Here is a 20,560-nt window from a genome sequence, read left to right on the forward strand (position 1 = left end):
GTGTGCCGTTTTAACTGAACATCAAAAGTCCTGTCAAATTCTCTCTTTGTGAGCCACGTGTGCACTTTCTCACACGCACACTTACTTAAAGCTACTTTTCCAGCCATCCAAGGGTGTGTGTAATTCTTTCAGGTGGACAGTATGTGTGCATGCGTGTGAGAGAGGGAGAGATTAAAAAAAGTACTGGACCTCATCTGTTTTTTGATCTCTCTCTCGCTGCACCTGAAAGGCTTACAGAGAGACCCAGGTTTCCAGATCAATCATTCAAAAGTATTTACAAATGCACAAAGCCAGGCACAGACAGGTTGGCACATGGCCACTCTGTTAAAGTGCTTTTCAATGTGTCTATAGTGTCAACATCTATTTCACACTTATCTACACCTCAAAGGGGGGAAAAAAGGTGTTGCAGTGACCTTTAGCTAGTGTCAAATCTGGAGAGAAGAAGAGAGGAAAAGAAGAGAAAGAGAGAAGGGCAATTTAAGAGATCTGTCGATGTATGCCTTACATAACCTTTTTATTTATCCGGGAGACACTCACTGAGCATGCTCTTTATCAGAAACATACTAGCGGCTTCACACTCACATTACACAATTTCACACACACAAGAGCAGCCAAGACGTGTAAAGATTTCTGGTGGTCAATAAAAAGTTTCTCCATTCTTTGCTGGAGAAACTGGGGGTTAACATCTTGTTCAAGGGCATCTTGAGCTTTACACAGGGTGCAGGATTCAAACTAGCAGCCTTGTCGTCACAAGAGCCATACGAGCTCTTGGCTACCACCACCGATATGCAAAGACCATTTGCCATTTTGCCTTAATTGTTAGTTTGCGGCCGGGCCATAATGTTTCCATTAAGATTATGTCGATCGAGAAAAGCTTTTTAGTTTTCACCTTCAAATTACAACATGCTTTCATGAGGTCAGCTGTTTTCCATGTGGAATGGCCAGTTTCAATGCAGACACAGTCCCTTGGTATTCAGGCAGGGTCCGGTTCAGCGAGGGGTAAGTCAGGGGAAAGAGTGAGAAAAATGAGGAAGGGAGAGGGAGGAGAGAGAAGAGAGGGAGGAGAGTGTTGATTGAAAGACTGTGATTAGCAGTTTTCAGCGGGGCACCAGGGCCACTGCGTTGTTCTAACAGGGTCGTCGCGTCTCGAGGTGCAGTCAAGGAGAAGTCAGTGCTTTAGAAAGCTTCCTCAATTTCTCCATTTCCCCCCCTCCCTCTCTCATTTGCTCTCACCACCCAGCCACACTTTTCCTACCCCTCCAAAAAAATCAATATGGCTGTGCAAAGTGCAGCTTGGCCCAGGGGGAGGGCCGGCTAGCTGTAGGGGCTAGATGCAGAGCTTACAGGGAGGACAAGAGGCGTCCTCCAGGCCTGTCCCACAGGTAGTGTCAAGGACAGACCTGAGTACCAGAGGACTGAAGCCACCAGATTGCCCTTCCCCTCTGCATCTCATATTCTCTCTCTCTCTCTCTCACTCTCTCTCTCTCTCTCTCTCCTGGCCGGGCTTGGCTGGCTCAGTGGGGCAGAAGAGATCGATAAGCAGGTGGAGCGTTTAAAATCCCCAGCTCTGGAGGCTGACGTTACGCTCCTCAGAGCCCAGCAGACCAACACATCGCTCAGGGCAGAGCAGCTGGATGGATGGATGGATGAGTGGGTGTATGGTGGCCGCACCTAGTCATTGAAAGGTTTGTGATTTGTGACAATAAACAATTCAATAGCACTTAGCCATACACAGTGTCTGAGGGGTGTATAGGCCAGGCTCTTCACACACACTGCCATTGTCTCAACATGTCACAGTTCAGTGGCATTCAGGCAGGTCAGGCAGCTATAGACCAACACAATCAAGTCAGTACCTGTATTGTTGCAGCTCTGATATACCGCTATAGAATAAAGCATGCAAAATGGCCCGAATAAAAAAGAAAGAACTGGCACGTATGTTGAATCATTGTCAACAGCGACGTTCCTCATTTCCATACAGTAGGCTTGACGAAGAAGCCTGTATATGATGTGGATAAAGTGTTCAAGGAGGATTTCAGTCCTGCCGCGTGTCTCCTTGTGTGAGTGACTGATCACAGTAGAAGTGGCTTGTGTCTCTAATCCAGTACCACTGTTAGACTGTGCAAAGACCCGGCTCTGTGTACCGCGGCACGGGTTGATCAAACCCATCATGTGACAAGCAACCTCTTCAAATGACGATGATTTCCCAACTCTGTGTCCTTTCGGCTCCATATTAGATCAGCTTCTGACACTACCGAGCCTGGAACTTCATCTGGGATAAAGATGATGTGCAATCCGACCGGAGGGGCTGGGAGTCAAGGGTAAACGAGAGGCTGAGACAGGGGTACTGTGCCGGATTGGCTGACAGCTGTGACAATTATCATGTGGTATATTATAACCTTATGCTAAACATAAGATTTGATAAAGTATGTTGCTTGACAAAACACTTTCAAAGATATTTTACCATCAACTCAGCTGTATGTCACATTAACACACAACCTATAAAATGAGCCATTTTGGAGGGGAAACAATAGCAGAAGATCATACATATCATCACATATATCAAAATAGAGAGGATCCTGTCTTGTTCTAATTTTTTGCTATCAACTATATCATATTTTTTTTTTCCAAAGACAACTAGACAGACAAGCTCTTCAATTATTTTTCGAGACCTAATTTGTTGGAACTGATTTTTGAATATGGTATTATAAACAAGCTAGAGCAGTGGCCGAAGTTGAAATGCTGACAACCACCTAAGCCACTAGAAAAACATATGGCCCAAAACAGATGTTGACTGAACATCTAGGACAGGTCTAATTCTATCTCATGTAGGCTAGTCTTTGACCCAGATAAACTGGCATTATGATGCGACCTCAGATTAATATTGAATTAAGGGCCGGATATCATTTGTGGCTGTTTACACGGCCGTCAACCTGTCTTCCTGGAATCCTGAAGCAGATAAGTTTGCTATAATGGCATTAGCCAAATCCTGAAGTATAGCAGACGGCACTTGTCTTGCTTGAGAAGCCACCTCATTTCTTTATTTATTTTTCCTTCACTCATTCTGAACAAAGGGAAATATTCTACCAGGAATTGAATAGCTTAATCCTCTTTTCACTCTTCCCAGTAGCTTGAATGGTGACAGATTAACATTCTGGAGGTTTACAAACCCAGCCATTTGAAAATGTAATTGCTGGTGCCACACTGCATGCATATGTTTAAGTTGAGGGTTAATATTAAAGCTTAAAATACACACATGCACTTGAGTCAGGGGGGGATGTGGCCAGGTTGGGCCAGACCCAAGTCACTTAAGTCCGGAGCATTCTCTCACGTATGTATCAGGGGCCCGCAATCTGTCCCAAACCCTCGCTAGGTGCCATAGTTACTGTTCACTTCTGCTAATTATTACAGCCAATCAGAGGGGTTAACGGGGCGGAGCCTGGCCAGACCATGTTCTGGGGCATTTAACAGCTGGCAGGAACGGAGGTGAATGCATTACACAATACCCTCGTCCAATAAAAATAAAACACCCTGACATCTGAGGTGTACTTAGCACAGAGGGAAGGGAGGAAGTGAGGGAGGCAAGAGAGGAGGGAGGGAGCAAACGAGGGTGGCGAGGAGGAGGGTTGGGTGGGGTGGGGTGGGGTGGGGTGAAGAGGAGAGAGCATCTGATAACATGATGTCCAAGTGCCACCTAGTGACAGCTTCCCAGCTTCTCTGTTCCTTAAGGCTCCAGAGCATCAGGGATGGGTGGGTGGTGAGTGTGTGTGTGTGTGTGTGTGTGTGTGTGTGTGTGTGTGTGTGTGTGTGTGTGTGTGTGTGTGTGTGTGTGGGAGGGGGGGCAGATGAAGCATATTGTTTTATTCTTTCAATGACATCTCAGTAAGCACCAATCCTTTCCAAAGAACAGCCTAAACCATTCAAGTTTCTAATCAAATTACAACATACAGTAAAACGATGACATTCAGGAATGATGTTGATTTTAATCACTTTACATCTCGTTTCCAAAGCTCAATCAAGCAAAAACCTCAGCCTTCCTCAAGTGACCTCACTGTGTTTTCAGTTGGGGGAGCGGGCCTGTAACACTGCACTGGTAGGCTGGTGGACCTGGGCCCCTAGGTCCCCTCCCCTCATTAACCCAGGTATAAATCACACTCTGCCAGTGCCCAGAGGTGAGAGGGATGAGAGTTGAGGTGAGCTTGAAATAATGCTTATGTCACGGCGGGTCAGCCCTCCATTATGGCCGTTTCAAAAACTATTAATCTTGCTTGTAGTCAGTGGCCTAGAAATAATTACTTCATCCAACCCATGTAATACAGCATGACCAGCAGTCGAGCTGGTCAATTTAAGGCTGGGGAGGCAGGATGGGGGGGTGGGGGGGGTAGAGGGGTTGTGAAGAGACGGAATGAGTGAGCGAGAGAGGGGGGAGAGCCACAAATTACGAGGCCCTGTCTCCTACTACCGGGTGACTGATGTCCTGCTCACTTCAGCCGTGGCCCTTTACACTCTCAACACTGATTTAGATAGATACACACACATGCACGCTCTGAAAGGCAGATCGTGTACAAGCACACATATGTACGCACATTAATCCATGATTAAATGCACACACAAAGTCAGACCATCAACTGGCTACCACTAAATATCATTTGATAGTAACTAACTTTGATCACATTTTCATATTTACCATGATCTAAAGGCCACAATCATGCAAATGTTATTTGGCAAGTTGTGCCACCTGCCAGAAATCTAATTAAAAAACATAAGTTCAAACATAAGCAAAATATGCAAGTTGAAATATTTTCTTTAGTTATCAGTCAGAAGCAATTTCGAAAGCCATGATATTACACACCGGAATTTACTGTGGGGGAAACAGAGGCGCTACTGCAAACTCAGCCTCCATGAACGTCACAGGAAGTATGTATGGAGTGACATAAATAAATGCAGCCCTCCAGTGGCTGTCACAGCTGGCACTGCAAGTGCAAATTTAATTAGTCAAGGTGAAGTCTCCCTTGTTGTCTGAATAGGATGGGGGGGTCCTCGCCATGCATGGCTGTAAACACGCACTATATCCTAATCAGGTGTCACCGCAGCGTTTGATCAGCCCGCAAAAACTTGTCACGAGTCCCCGGCAGAGAGTGGGCCGAGAGGGAGAACAAAGGAAAAGAGCTGTCATGGGAGAACAGGGTGGTGGTAGTGATGGCAGTGGCAGTGGATGAAGAGTTTGCCCATTAGCAGTCTCTGTCGCCTATCTCTCTCCCACTCTCCTTAACATCTCTCCTCCTCTTGTTTTCTTTCTTTCACTACGTGGCTACCTACAGTATACACCTTACTGTATCCCGCCGCAACTCTATGTCTGTGCTTACACTCTGAGGAAATCTCAACCACAGCTGTCATACTTATGGTTCCCAACCGCCAACAGAGCTTTCAAAAGAAAACCCCAAAGTAGTAAACTACTTTTGTTTACCTTACCTAAAAACCACACATGTACAGAGATACAAGCTGCGCTCATTTTGTTTTTATCAAGCGCCGTTCTAAGTAGCTGGGTCCTAGAACTAGAGGCAGACATGCTGTTCTCCTCCCGCCCAGTGCCTCCAGGCTGCATTGAGGCAGTGCAGGAATACACGCGCCATTAGATACTGTTTACCTTTCAGTTTGGGTGATATTGAATACATTAGCCGATTGAACCACATAAGAAACACAGGCGAGTGACAAGGCCCAATCGTCTTTGCGACTACCATGGTAACTGAGATTACAGGCTAACAAAGAGCAGACAGGGGGAAAAAAATATTTAAAACCCGAATAGTGATACATAAATTAATTAAAGGACAAAAAAACAAGTGGAGAATTAAAGTTGGAACATCTGTCAGCGACTTAGCTTCCCAACGTAATACCAGTGTTAGAACATTTATACCCTTGAAGTTAATGATCCCCTCTTTAATTGACAGTCAAGGAAAACTGGCTGCGGCAGCATCCTGCCGAGACGCCAATAAGAGGGCCCCTTCCCCCCTCCCAAAAATAAAATAAAAAAACAGTTTAAAGAACCTTGGCACTAATCCCTATTGTCATCCCAGCGCAGCAGAAGGACTTACAAACACAGATAACTCCGCTGAAGCTGTCTATTTCTCAGGAGTTATGGGGACAGGCGAGCCGCTGCGTGTCTCGAATCAGTCACTCAGATTAGCCCAATCCCTCTATGCTGTCAGTCAGCCGAGACAGTAGCCTGTCACCACATTTACATGAGTCCATCTCATACGTGACAATGCCCCCTATATATGACAACGGCTGCAAGGAAGGGGTCCACTCGTGTGCAGATAGCGGTTGTACAGTATGGCAGACTAGGGCTGTTGTTGGATTAAGCTCATGGTGTGCACTGCGCTTGTGACTGAAACTCCGACAACAAGTTTAAGGGGTCTTGTTTTTACATTTTACATGTCTTACCCAAAGTTGGCTCCAAGCATGACTTTAATCCACCTACTTCACTTAACATGATGAAGCTCAAAAAAATAAATAAGGAAAAACATAAAATGAAGTACACACAGTATAGAAAACACCTGTATCAGTCTCCAGCTTGGATAAACACAAGTATTGATGGAGATTAAAAGGCCAACCCTTAAACAAATCCCTAAAAAAAAACTAGATACAACACAAACTTTGGGGTGTCCAATTATTAAAGCATTAGTTCCTGCAGAGTAGGAGTGTGCTTCAAATGGATGTGTGTTACTTGACGGCACCTGAGTGCTCACAGTGTGCCGACTGCTTTTTGTGCCTCTGTGGCTCACTCCACTTCACAGTCCTGCAACAAATGACAGTGGATGCCCTCTACATAACAGGGCCAGGGCAAGCATGACACAGGGGTTGACAACTGAACCCTCAAACTCCCTAAACCCTACCCCTGCCATGGGCACACGCACACACACACACACACAAATAGCCCCGAAAACAGCCCTGACATGACCGCTCAGCAGCCCTTCCTAACCCCTCCTTGTGTTTTTTCTCTCTCCATCTCACTGGAGACAACACTCAATTCAGGACCGTTTTAGCCAGGCAAGTGGATGTGACCTGCTGCCCCCCAGTCAGCCTCATCTGAATAAACACAGTTGAAGAAACAGGCAGAGGAGGGGAAATCTGCCTACATTATGATAGGAAGAGAAAAGATGGGATTCAGCCATGGGGCTCGTTTCTTTATGCACGTTTGATCAAGTGCTTGACAGCACCGGTGGATGGAATTACGGACTGTTGAACAAAAAGGTGCGGTGTGGGTTTAAGTGTGGATGGGTGTGCGCGCGCGCGCGCGTGTGTGTGTGTGTGTGTGTGTGTGTGTGTGTGTGTGTGTGTGTGTGTGTGTGTGTGTGTGTGTGTGTGTGTGTGTGTGTGTGTGTGTGTGTGTGTGTGTGTGTGTGTGGTTCAGTCTGGACAGCTGGGTTTCCGTGGCCTGACAGTGGTAGACTTGTGACGAGCCTGCCGCACCACACAACCACATACAAAGCGCAACCCGCGCACCAGCCTTCGCAGTCCATCACTCAGGACGGCCGAGGGAAGTGCCGTGAGAAGAGGTCAGACGTGGAGGAAAGAGGTGGGAGGAGAGAGGAGGAGTGGATGAGGAGGAAGAGGAAGGAGGGAGGGCTGGTCAGGGGTTAAGTGTAGAGAAGACAGCGATGAAAGGCAACTGTCATGCACCAGTGCTTGCCCAGGAGCACCTGTCTCGAAAGGAACATGCAAAGTGTGCCGGTCACGTCCTGACAATACCCCCACTTTTCCACACACACACACACACACACAAGCACAAGCTCACAAGAAAGGGCTGATGCTCCACCGTTGGAAAGGCATCACCTGTCTGACAGCATGCCAGTCAAGCTGTCGTTGGCTCCTTCGCATATGCAAGGAAAAGTTAGGCTGATGAAGAAAAAACACACGGGGGCTCAGAGGAAAAATCACTGAGACATGAACAGACTATTTGAAGTGAGAAGACACTTCTCAAAGACTCGATGCAGTGTAAATGCTGAAACAAAACAATACCAAAATGTCCATAAAAGCAGATCCAGGGTTACCAGGACACCTACTTCAGAAGTTGATGTCCTCCGGTGGATGCAGTTGTCCAAAGCACCTGATGGCACAGGGACTGAACATCACTTTTCAAAACACTTTCAGAATGTTGTGTTCTATTAGATAATATTAGACAGCAATTAGATCAATGGCTAATGTTGTATTTGAATGCTTTTTTTGCAATTTTAACCTTGGCAACGCTAACTTATTTGCTAATTAAACAACATACAAAATTGATATGTCATATGCAAAAAGGGGAGGGACCAGGGACGTCGACCGGCAGCTGATTGGACGAACACGTCACGTGGGTCTGGCTTCTCCCGGATTTCACAACCAGGCATAATGGCAGCTCGTTCAGAATACGATCTCGTATTTTACGAAAATAGTTCACCGAAACGTGTTTCTGAAAACATTTTAAGCGAGAAAACAGTTGCTGAATTGTCTGTTTTTTTGATCGACAAAGGTCAGTTTAATAGATTTCCGTCAGATTTTGAGAGGCGGCGAGCTGAGCCGACCGCTCATCATTTCCAGTAAGTGTTTTAACATAAGTGTTCCTTGTGGGACAATACCAACCATCAAAAGTGGGCACTACAGCAGTAAGTGGTCAGTGCACATTAGCAGTGTACTGACGGGAGTATGCGGAATGAGACACAGCCCATAACTATCGTACCCTTCCTATAAAGTAACACAATACTATTTTTCAAAATGACATAATGTTTTAGTTTTTTTTTACAAGTAGAAACTACCTGTGGTATTTTCTTTACGGTGGTTAGAAGGGGAAGCCAAGTGTACCTCCAGCTGGCTAAGCTAATTTCAATGCTAAAACCTGGCACTGGCTAAAAGGAGGCACTTCCTATGTTCAGCCAGTACAAAGCAATAAGCTAAACGCCAGGTATTTTAACACACTTTCATTGCTAATGTTTATGGAAAAGAGCTTATGATGTACAAATTAACAGTTACTATTTACAGCTCCTTGTGAACCTGGTCTCCTGCAGCTTTTGTGAATGAAAGGTTTTGGACTTTCCATTGAAACCAGATGTAGCCCACACCGTAGCAGTAGGCACTTTTATTTTATTGGAAAGGTGAGTCATTACAAAAGAAAATAAATTCACAAATAAACAGCATGGAGACTGTTCTGTCCTATGCAGGTGGCTCTGCATAGTAAAATCATTTTTATTAGAGTGGGCTAAAATTAGCAACAACCGGGGCAGCTAGGATGTATTCTGGGTAGCATTAATTATTACTGACATGTTTGCTTTGGGGGCGAAGTGTCTGCTGCAATATTACCTCTGTAGGCCTGATTGTTCATCTTTCCAATATCTATGGTGCTTAACAAGCTTATTAAAGATTGTTAACACATATCTTATGTTCTCTTAGCATTCACACAAACAGCAGCCTTAAAACACACACACACACACACACACACACACACACACACACACACACACACACACGTGCATACAAACTTACAACTATACATTGAAAGAATCTGAATCAGAAAGGGCTTTATTGCCAAGTACGTTTTTTACACATACAAGGAATCTGTCTTGGTGTTGAGAAGAAAAAGACACCCATACCTCACACTTACACCCGTCAACCTACACAAAACCGCACACACAGTGGACAATCGCACACACACCACCAGAATGCCAAACAAACGGAAATAGAAAATAACGACTCGCCTGGATCATAGCCTTGAGTGGCTAATGAACCCCCTGGAGACTCTAGCCTCTGTGTATGAGTTGAGAGGGTCATTCCCATGTTTATTCAGCACCAGTCCAATGAGCCACCACCATCTATTGATTGAACTGATTATTCCGTGTCTTTCTTGTGACGGGACACATGCATGACAGATGAACCCTGCTTGGGCAGGTCATATTTGATGTAATCTCATTGAATCTGACGGCTGATCTGGTCGACCAGTTTGCATGATCCACATCGCGGCCTTGTTTGCGAATATGCGGACATCTGTGGCTAATACCTCAACACTAATATGAGGTGCTCGGTAGGGGTTGTCAGACACATAAGCTGTCAAGGGCTGTTTAGGCAATCCTAGTGACAGTTTTCATAGGAGAAAACCATCCGGGTGGTAAATGCTAAACATAGCATTATACCCAAGAATTGGAACCTAAAGTGTTATTTCACTAGCAGAATATACCTTAATGTTTTAAACTTAGCTTCAATATCATGATTTGAATTTGTGAAGAATGAAGGCATCTAGAGGAAATCAAACTAAGCAGGACTGTATGGGTGTAAGACAAGATTACTCTTGCCTCATATCTGTGGAAATTCTGTGGAAATATGGCAGATTTTTGCTCTGGTAGAACTATTTATTTTTCATTTTTCATCTTGCTTTATGCCATAATGCAGCCAAACAGTCAGAGGTGAGTGGATAGCAGCCATTGCTTAAAATAAACTCACTATGGTGTTTAATTGTTGTGCCTGGCATAAGGCTATCTCTGCTTTGTCCATTAAAATGTTTAGTAAGATCACAGGTCCTCTCAAGCACATATGGGAGTCTCTGCCGATCTTAGCCACGTACCCTGAGACAATGCAAGCGAGGCAATAAAAGTTGATCCAGATGCAAATCAAATGTAGACTTAATGCACTAATATGTCATGCATTCAACAAAGACCACTATAAAAAAGGTGGTAGGATGAGAGGGAACTAGAAGCTAACCCAACACCTACAGTATATGGCTAGTGGTAACCAATCTCCTTAACAGAGAACCATCTCATGGGCACTAAACAGTAACTTAGTGCATCAATTTATCTCAAGGAAACAGCTTGCTTATGTGACCAGTTGTATGCCATATAATCAGTGTATTTAATAATGACATCACAAATGAAGTGGAGGAAAACATACCATCACTGACATATTTACAACAAAGACTTGCCCTCCATTGCACTTACTGCAGCGCTCCAACATTTAAGTTGGTTAAGTTCGAAATTAGAGATCTCCTTTACTGTTAAACTAAAACACATTTACATAAAAAGACACTTCTCGAAACTTCTAAACAATAAAAGCAATATTGGAACGTAAACACTTGATTGCATGTCATATCTCATCAGTTTCACTCCAATACAAGTTACAAGTTACCAGGCAGGAAAATAAAAGCATTGCATTGTAGTAAGTTGGCTGGATTAGTTTAAAGAGAGGCTAAAATAACCAACTTGATCTGTTGATCTAACCTCAGTCCAAATATGTGAGCCAAAGATCAAATAGGCAAGACAAGGTAAAGACATGTAGAGGGAAAGCTCAGAAACAGACTAATCAGCCCCCTCCAACGCTCACATAGCAGATCAATGAAAGACCTGGGGCCTTGGGCCTGCGTTATATTACACACCAACACTTCATATTCATTCATTGATTTTACTTTTCAGAATAGTATATCATTGAACTCCAATGGGAGCGAAAAATAGAGGCCGGGGCTGAGGTCAACCCTCGCGTGGACGGCTGTTTGAACAATATTGATGGCGCACGCAGAAAGAAATGACTAAATATCTGGATCAATAGCTAGTTTCCCTAGCCACGACAGGTTGTTCCAGATGGAAATATATAAATACTTCTTTATGACTACTGCAGTGGCCCTAACGAACAGGGCGTAATGCCCCCCTTAAGGTAAACTCTTCGATTAGCCAAGGCCAGAGGTGACAAGAGGGGTCTGCTGATGCTACCTAACCACACTTCCAATGGCCTGAGGATGCTGATGCACACAGAGGCCCAGTAAAGGGGCCAAGGATACGACAGGTCACAAGCCCTGGGCAAAGTACTCTGTGCTACCTGACCCTCCTATTCATTTGTAATAATGATGGGCCCAGGCTAGGGCTGGGCGATATATCGATATTATATCGATATCGTGATATGAGACTAGATATCGTCTTAGATTTTGGATATCGTAATATCGTGATATGACCATAAGTTTTTTTTCCTGCTTTTAAAGGCTGCATTACAGTGAAGTGATGTACTTTTCTGAACTTACCAGACTGTTCTATTATTGATTATTTATCTAAAATCTAAGTGTGAAGATATTTTGCGAGAGCACCAACTGTCGACTCTAGAATATATCGCCACAATATCGATATCGAGGTATTTGGTCAAGAATATCATGATATCTGATTTTCTCTATATATCGCCCAGCCCTATATCAGAAAATATGGGACGTAGAAATAAGCGCTGAAAATGTGTAGAAGAAAAATTTAACAATTTAAAACGTTGGAAAAAACTAAAACAAACCTTATGGAGCTTTGATTTCAAAAAAGGTACTCCTGTTGTTATACAGTATTTATGTTTACATTTTATTGTTATTTGAACAGCTGAGCATTGAACCAGGTGAAGAAACCTGTTTATTATTTATTCATTTGATTTTGCAACCGGTTTCTATGAATCTACTTGTGACATGTCATATTTGGCTTTGACTTTGACTGAACATTTGCTCTCACTTTGCGGAAAAAATATCAGGATATATATCGTATATCGATATTCAGCCAAAATATATCGGGATATGACTTTTGGTCCATATCGCCCAGCCCTAGCCCAGGCTACACCATTCTCGGTCATGTTCAAATAATGCATAGCATGAATAATTTAGAATATCTTTTCTTTAGTTATCACATAACGCCACTTTTCCAATTGCAGTAATCAGAACTGAAACTAGAAGGCCCACTATAGTAAGGCCTAAAGAAACAAATTCAGTCCCAAGAATGAAGTTAAGTTAAATATGTAAAGCATTTAGTAATCAAATCAGGCCAGCGGCTTGGTGAAAATCTTGCATCCTGCTGCTGCTGATGATGGCACATAAGCTGCCTGTTCTTATTTACAGCGCAACACAATTACTGAGAACAACACCCAACCTCACAGCTTCCCCTGCTCCACAGCGGCCAATGGGGCCATAAAGAGGGAGGAACCACATCACTGCCTACTCCTTAATTAAATGAAAGCTATAAGGTTCATTTGCCTCCTTTTTGTTACACGCTGAACTGGCCAGCCCACTGCTGAAGACCTCCCAGACGCCATCCCTGCTTGGCCCTAAATCATGACTGGATAAACTGCCCGGTGGGTCCCTGCTGAACACAGCGGCCGCCCAGCGGCAAGGCCAGAGCAGGGCATGAGGTGGATCGACACCTAGCCAGCGATAAGTAATTCTGTAGAGGATTAGCAGCATGATAGCCTGATCAATACTGTGTGCTCAGGCCATTAGGAATGCAGCGAGGAAATGACCCCCTCCGGTAATAAAGCAGGGCATCTGGGTTCTCCTTCATTTGCCAGCTCCATTAGTGTAATGGTATCATTATCTGCCACCGCCGTATTTTTCTGAGCCTTGGCTTTTCCACAGCTCGACCGGCAGGGGTCTGATAAAGCTGTGAGAGCCCCCATGCAGAGTGTTCCCCTTTCTACCATTCTACACAGAGCCAAGGTGTAAATCTAGCTCTGTTGGAGCTTATGCGCTACCCTGCCTTAGGTATCCATACCCATGTTTTATGACAGCACCCAACACTATTTCTCCATTATTGGCTCATTAATAGAGCAAACAGCATGTAGCTTGGGTTAAAAGGGAGAAAAAGATGGCCGGCAGAGTGCAAAGCTGCTGAATGTGCTGAATCTGACACCCCCCTCTTGCTAAAACACCAGGCCTGACATGACAGGACGTCGGCATTAGTCGCCATAAATCGTTTCCTTTACACTAATTCACCAGCTAACAATTTGTGTGGGAGAATTGATTAACCATGTCTGGATGTGTGGCCACATAATCAGCTTTTACCTCTGTAGTTGTTAATTTAACAGAATTGCCAAGGGAAACACAAACCATTTTAATGAGTGTTCAGAAAGTAAATACCCTAAACAGCTTGCACTAGGTGCCACAACCAGAGAAAACCAATGAGGCTGATCTAAGCAATGGGCTGGGCTGAGCCCAGGACCTCACAACATCTGGTGACCCTGTGTGATCATTACTTAGCCTTCCGCTCACACACACTCTTCCTGTTTCAAAACAGCACTTTATACTTGTCATCACTGTCCAAATGGCAGGCTTGCATCAAAGACAGCATTAGAACATTGGGTTAAGGGACAGGGTCAGTGCCGTTTTCACACTTACCAAGGCATGAGTGGAAATTCATCCTGGGATGACAATACTGACATTACCTAATTAATTGTTTTCAATTCATGAAAATGTAGCTATTTACGGAACATAAGGCAATGCACAGACTTACAAATAGTCTACCATTATCTAGCTGAAATGATAAAGAAAACAGTTAGTGTGCCAAACAGTGTGTAATGGATCCATTCTTGAGTCTAAGTAAAAAAGTATAATTATTTTAGATTTTTCAATTGCAAATAAATGTGAATTATTGTGGATGGAGTGTGATTAATTCTCCCTGGGCAGTTAAGCCAATGTCCTATTTTATTTCAGTTAAAGAATAGATATACTCACATGGCATCCCACCTGTAAGTATGCTATGCTTACTTGCTGTAGTGGGATTTTCCTATGAGATTGTGTATTCATTTGGCACTAATCTGTTGATGCTAGCATTCCCTAACTCAGAATGACAGTGGACCCATCATAGTGCATATCTCACTTTGTGCAGCATTGCAGACACACTCACTTACTGGATAAGACAACCGTCATATCCAAGTAATTAGTTATTATAATATCTGTATCATTATACAACCACTGATATTGTAAAAAAGTAGCTAAAATGCATGCAGCTTCTTCATTGGCTGCTCTACAGTCACACAGTCATTTTTCAATTACAATTCCTCTTGCTCATCCTTTTATTTATCTAAAGAGAACGGAAGCTACGCCATTAGGTCTGTGCAGTGCTGCATGGCTGCCTGAGGGCCAGCTGGAATGAGTTCTCTCTCTGAGCCGCTCATCTGGCCGCCATGGCTGCTTTCATAAACAGGAGGAACCACGTCTTACATAGTTTCACTGCTGTCTAACATGATCCAAACACATGTGCCACAGCAGACAGCGTCCAAGTCAGGAGATAAGAGGAACAGACAGAGAGGCAGACAAACAGACAGACACTATGACTTTAAGTCAAAACACATCCCAGAATGCCTTGGGCACAGCAGAGCCCTTTCCTTCCTTTCCTTTAGTATCTCAACAAACCGCAAAGTTATATGGTTAGTACAGAACGTGAAAACCTGATTAAGCCCAACACAGCTTAACGCACCAGCACACACAACAGTTTCCCATCACAGGTTATAGACAAACCCATCTCTGTTCATATCATGTGCAAATAATTGCCCTCCAGCAAACACCTCTTCTTATACCATAGCAGGTTCTACTGCTGGCATATTTACAGAGGGTATTATTTAGGAACAGTAGCCTAATCACTACATTTACCAATGCGTTCTAATTTCTACTGTACATCAGAGCACCAGTTACCATCCACTGTATAGCAGCTGTGGGATGCTGGCCTGGCACCTCGCCAAATCTGAGATAACGTTACCCTACACACTAACTTTACTATTTGTTTTTCACTGTTCCGGGCTGTTCCGTTGCTAACTATACAATTAACAATTGATTCATTGTTCATTCTTCACACCAGAATGGCATCCCAAATTAAGCTCTGACGTTGCGTCTCTTGACTTTTATTTGGGGTTTTTTGCATTAACTGTTTCTAACTAACAGAATTATTCGGACTTTTACCATTTCCTCACAAATATACCACGGCCCGTAGCTAATTCGTTCACATTGTGTTTCCAGTTGATATGGGATGTTGCCAAGACGTTATTCTGCAAGCTACAGCTTCTTCTCAGCAGTGTATTTACGTGATAAATCACCGTTTTAATGCAACTGTAATTCTTCATTGTGGAAGACTGGGGGGGAAATGGAAAACACAATAAAGGAAACAGGCAAGGTTAGGTATGCGCTGACATTTACGGCTTTCTATCCTTCAAAATGCAGCCAGCAGTATCACATAAGGACCATTAGATATTCAACGAGCGACAGGGCTTAGAAATATGCCAGACCTAACGGAGAAAACGCTATCAATACCTTTCTTCTCTTTTCCCCCTCACTGTCACCCGATCTTTTCATGTTCCTGGACTTGTGTTTACACTGCCTCGCTTTCATTCGAGGTGACGCTGGTTGTTGTAGTACACGAACAAGTGGCTTTTTCATCTACTCGATATTAGAAAGGGCACGTGCAAGTGCAGCCTTCCGTGTTATTTCAGTCAGAGCCAAATCGTCAACACTGGCGGTGTCATTTTTCTTTTTGGGTTGAGAGATTCTTGAAGGAGATGCTAATAGCGTAGCAATAAGAACTACAAGTCCCAGAGTGAACGTGTGCTTCGAGCGGAAGTAGCTTCGGCACGCTCTAGATGTTGCACTGCGCAGATGCAGTCCAGATACAGCTCTACAAATTGCAGATATGTCGGTCAAGATAGTTTTATAGCAGAGATTTGAGTTTTACATCCCTCAAAATGGCTGTGACATACAAAAATAAAATAAATCAATACATTATCACCGATATGTAAAAGAAAAAGCAACTTCTACCACACATTATTATTATTATTATTAGTAGTAGTAGTAGTAGTAGTAGTAGTAGTAGTAGTAGTATATGTCATAGTGGTAGTACTGCAGTTCAGCAATATTTTACATTTTTGAGAGAAATGCTAAATATTTTCTTCTAAATATCCCGGATATTCCATATGCTTTCCCCTTCTGTAATCAAAAACAGTGCCACTTTCATCTTAGACTATGTGTAAAAATAGCAATCATGCTTTGAACACGCTCCAGTTCATGTCCCGCCAACCTTCATGCATGCATCTCAAATCCAGGTGCTTTTCTGCCGGTGTGGGCTTCAACCACGTCAGCCCTTTTCAACTTACTACCAATCATAAAAATGCACCGTAAAGGCACAGCGTCCATGTGGCTGCCTTTATGTATCACCCACAGTTAAAGTACCCTCCGAGAGTTCATCCCCATTGCTCATAACATGTTTTGAATAGTGCTGAAATGTGTTCTGTCCATTGTTCCTATTAACGCACATGTGAGAGAGTTTCACGGATGGAGCAGCGGTGGTGGTGGGAGGGTGGTGCAGAGGCGGATTGCAGGGGTCTGAAACACCTGCTACATATTACCATTACAGACTTTGATCAGTGTCTTCATTAGTTTCCTTTGTAATCTCTTTTCTTTTATGGTAGAGCTGACCCAAGTGAGCCGGGTACAGTGATTTAACACACATGTTTCTTTCACCTGTCTTGTAAAATGCTCAAAAGCTCTCTCACTTTCAAAGATGTCGGTGTCTCTGGCATCCCTTACTAATAAACGGAGGGGGTTCTTTTGATTCCTATTTATAACCTACATTTCCTCTCCTCTGTTCTGGTCTTCCAAAGGGAGGTTTGAAAACTATCCTTGGAATCATGTTGTGAAAACTAGATCCATGTGTATGCATAGATAGGTTTTTCACATTGACGTATGTCAGCCTATGCATTTTCAGAGCTACTATGTTGGGGGAAAAAATCTTATGACGTTGTAAATGTCAAAATTCACAAAGTTCACCCAACCTCTATCACACTGATCAGTCATTACACTTTGTCCCTTTTATGCGTCAGACAATCATTCACATATTCCCACTGTCAATCATCTTTATGGTAAGCATTTCAAGAACAGAGTGTTCCCTGCCTGACAATTTTTGGCTGACTGTCAGATTTGGAGCTCTTTGAGGGAACATTATGAATAGGGCCTTTAACTCTGCAGTAGCGTGGTTTTTAATTCCATCGCTGGTGGCCCATGTTGGGATGGTGTGAAAGTCCTCACAAGCTCCATGGCTGAAGAATCATATGTGCGCAATGGGTCCTATTCAATTATTTACAAAATGTATAAACCATTCAAATCATGTAGTTTAGTTCTCAGTAATGGGGGTTTGAGGAATCATTTCAGAGCCAGGGTTTAAGCAAAATTGCTGTGATCATAATTAGGTGCATTGCTTTAAAAATGCCTTTTAATACACTTAGAAGTTACCTTATCAAAACTGTAATGCAATTCATGAGACAGAAAATCTCACTGCTTCAAAGCAATATTTAGACATTTTGGAAAATACACTAATTTGCTTTCTTGCCGAGAGTGAGATGAGAAAATTTATACAATTCTCTGATATGAGAGTGGTCAATCTTTTCATCGACTGTAACTCTCTGCAAGAAACAAAAAATAAGTTTTTAGACTATTCCTTGTAGTTATTTTCAGATTACAATTGTTTTACAATATTTATTTTTTTGCTGTCAATTTCTTTCTTTTTTATAAATCCACACCACTCCATCAAAACCATAAACCCAATCCATCATTACAGTATGTTAAATGCCAAACTATCGTTCAGATTTTTTTCCTGTCAACATTGTTTGATAAATCCACACCATTCCATTAAAACCATAAACCCAATCCATCAATACAGTATGTTGGGTGTCAAACTATCATTAATGTGTTCTCACTGTCAATCATTGTGATAGGGAACATGTCAAAGAGGAGAACTTTTTCTGGCTCTTTTTTGCTCGCTGGTCAGATCTCAGGCTCTGTGAACAATCATAATGAACAGGCTCTTTACATGAAGACAAGCCAATTACCTTCTTCTACAATGCCTGTCATTTGTCCTGCAGTGAATCAGCCTGTATAATAGGTACCTCTCCTCTCATGTCTGACCTGTGGGGTTCAGCATACGGCAAGGTCATCCCTGTCCACACTCTAATGTGGTATCATATGGGATGGAGTGGGAAAAATCACTTTGAACTTCTTCTGTCATCATATAGCCCTCTCTACTGGTCTGGCCAATGTGTTTGTGCTCACGATGGGGGTATGTTTTCTGTTATTGTGCTTTGCATCAGATCCGGATGACCCTTTGACAAGGCTCCTTTTTGTGATATAATGAGCGTCTACAAAAGTTGGGGAAGAATAAAAGATGAGAAGCGCACGGTGCCAGAATATACTAAAGCACAATAAAGGAAGACAGAGACCATTGTGTTGTGTCTGTATTAAAACCAGAGCCCACAGCCCTGCAATCATCTTTCCCCCATTCTTCAAACTATTGTATGGCCTGAAAAAAACGGAAATACAAGAGACAGGCCTCTTTGTGAATAACGATAACTTTCAGTTGCAGGAGTTTCTGTACGGCCACCTAGATTTTACTATTATTTTATCACGTTAAGCTGTGGTTTCTGTATGAAAGAGAGGAAGCAAACTACTTGGAAAACTGAAAACAATACAGTCAAGCTTTGTCCTGCACCACACGGGACCTCTGGTGAAGGTACTGTAAAAGCTGTGAACAGCATTTTTCACTCCCCACAACTTCGGCCAGGGACTATCCTCAGCATATTGTGCTGCTTCTGTGAAGACAAGCTCCTTTTGATTTTTTTTTTATATATCAAATGAGCATATGGAGCAAGTATGTGCATGCTAACCTTCAATGCTTAGCCCTAGGAAACTGTTATTTGTCAGTGCTATAAAGCAGATTGCTGCCCAGTGGTTTCAATTAACATCAAAGAGATATTCACAGGCAGTAATAGTTATATCAAAACCTGAAATGTATTATTTAGGTTATGTGCTGGAGTCCTCCAAACGATTATGTCCTCGTTCAGAAGAGGGTTTTCTTTTCTTGCTGACTTTTTCCATTCCATATACTCTGCCGCCTTCGCCTTGTTTCTTTGAAGCACCCCCGCATCACTCCTGTACAGTCTCTTTGTAGCACCAGTATACCTATGTGGCTCACACCCGGTGGCCTATTAGTTACAGGGCATAAAAAGAAGTACTACCATAGCAATGGAGAAGAATTAAAGTCCTGTGGGTAGAATTTGAAAGATTTTGGAAATTCTTCCAGGTTTTCGCTATTCATTTCTCACTGGAGCAACATGTAATGTAGTCACTGATGTTGCTGGCACATAAGTGATATAAAAGGGATAGGATATTTTGAAGTAGGGTTGTATGAGTTATGTATCCCAGGGATGCAAACATATGTATGGTGAAGAAAAAAAAGCATGCTACCCCGAAGCATAATATCATATAGGCTAATAACCAAGTGACAAAAGCCTGTTCTACATGCTTAAATAAATAGGTAGTTATGTTTAATATATGGTACAGTAAAACTCAGGCATGTGATTGGAGAAGTACAAAAAAGCAGGAAAATAAGCAATTTGGTTATGTCTTTGTTTGTGGAATTTTCAAAATATACCTATAGCAATGTTCTATGTGCAAAATGATGCTTTATCAACCAATTATTAAAATGATGCAGTAAAAAAAACTTGAAAATCATCACACAATCACAAATGTTTTTTTAAGGATTTTTTTATAATTTGCCTAGAAAATGAATGGGATATTTATAGGATTTTGGCATAATATAATCATTAAAAAATCCTGTATTGAAAGACAAAAAGTAATAACAGATGTAAGTATTTCAACACAGGGAAAAATAAGAGAAAATTTAAACTTTGATGACATTCGAGTTAAAATTTCAAAATTTACGAGGTGCGGCCGAATACACCATAAAGTCCCTTTTAGCCTCGGCTCCCACAACAAAATCTA

General features: G+C 42.7%; 1 protein-coding gene across 1 annotated transcript in view; it reads right to left on the reverse strand.

The window, feature by feature from the left end:
• fto (FTO alpha-ketoglutarate dependent dioxygenase) overlaps window positions 1-16,343 on the reverse strand; it is a 123,225-nt gene extending 106,882 nt beyond the window's left edge. Inside the window, exon 1 of the mRNA XM_028581411.1 lies at window positions 16,046-16,343. Coding sequence (XP_028437212.1) covers window positions 16,046-16,171 — 126 coding nt within the window. The 5' untranslated portion in view covers window positions 16,172-16,343. The remainder of the gene's footprint in view (window positions 1-16,045) is intronic.
• Window positions 16,344-20,560: the final 4,217 nt, after the last annotated feature.

The sequence above is a fragment of the Perca flavescens genome, chromosome 1 (assembly GCF_004354835.1).
Source record: "Perca flavescens isolate YP-PL-M2 chromosome 1, PFLA_1.0, whole genome shotgun sequence".
NCBI lineage: Eukaryota > Metazoa > Chordata > Actinopteri > Perciformes > Percidae > Perca > Perca flavescens.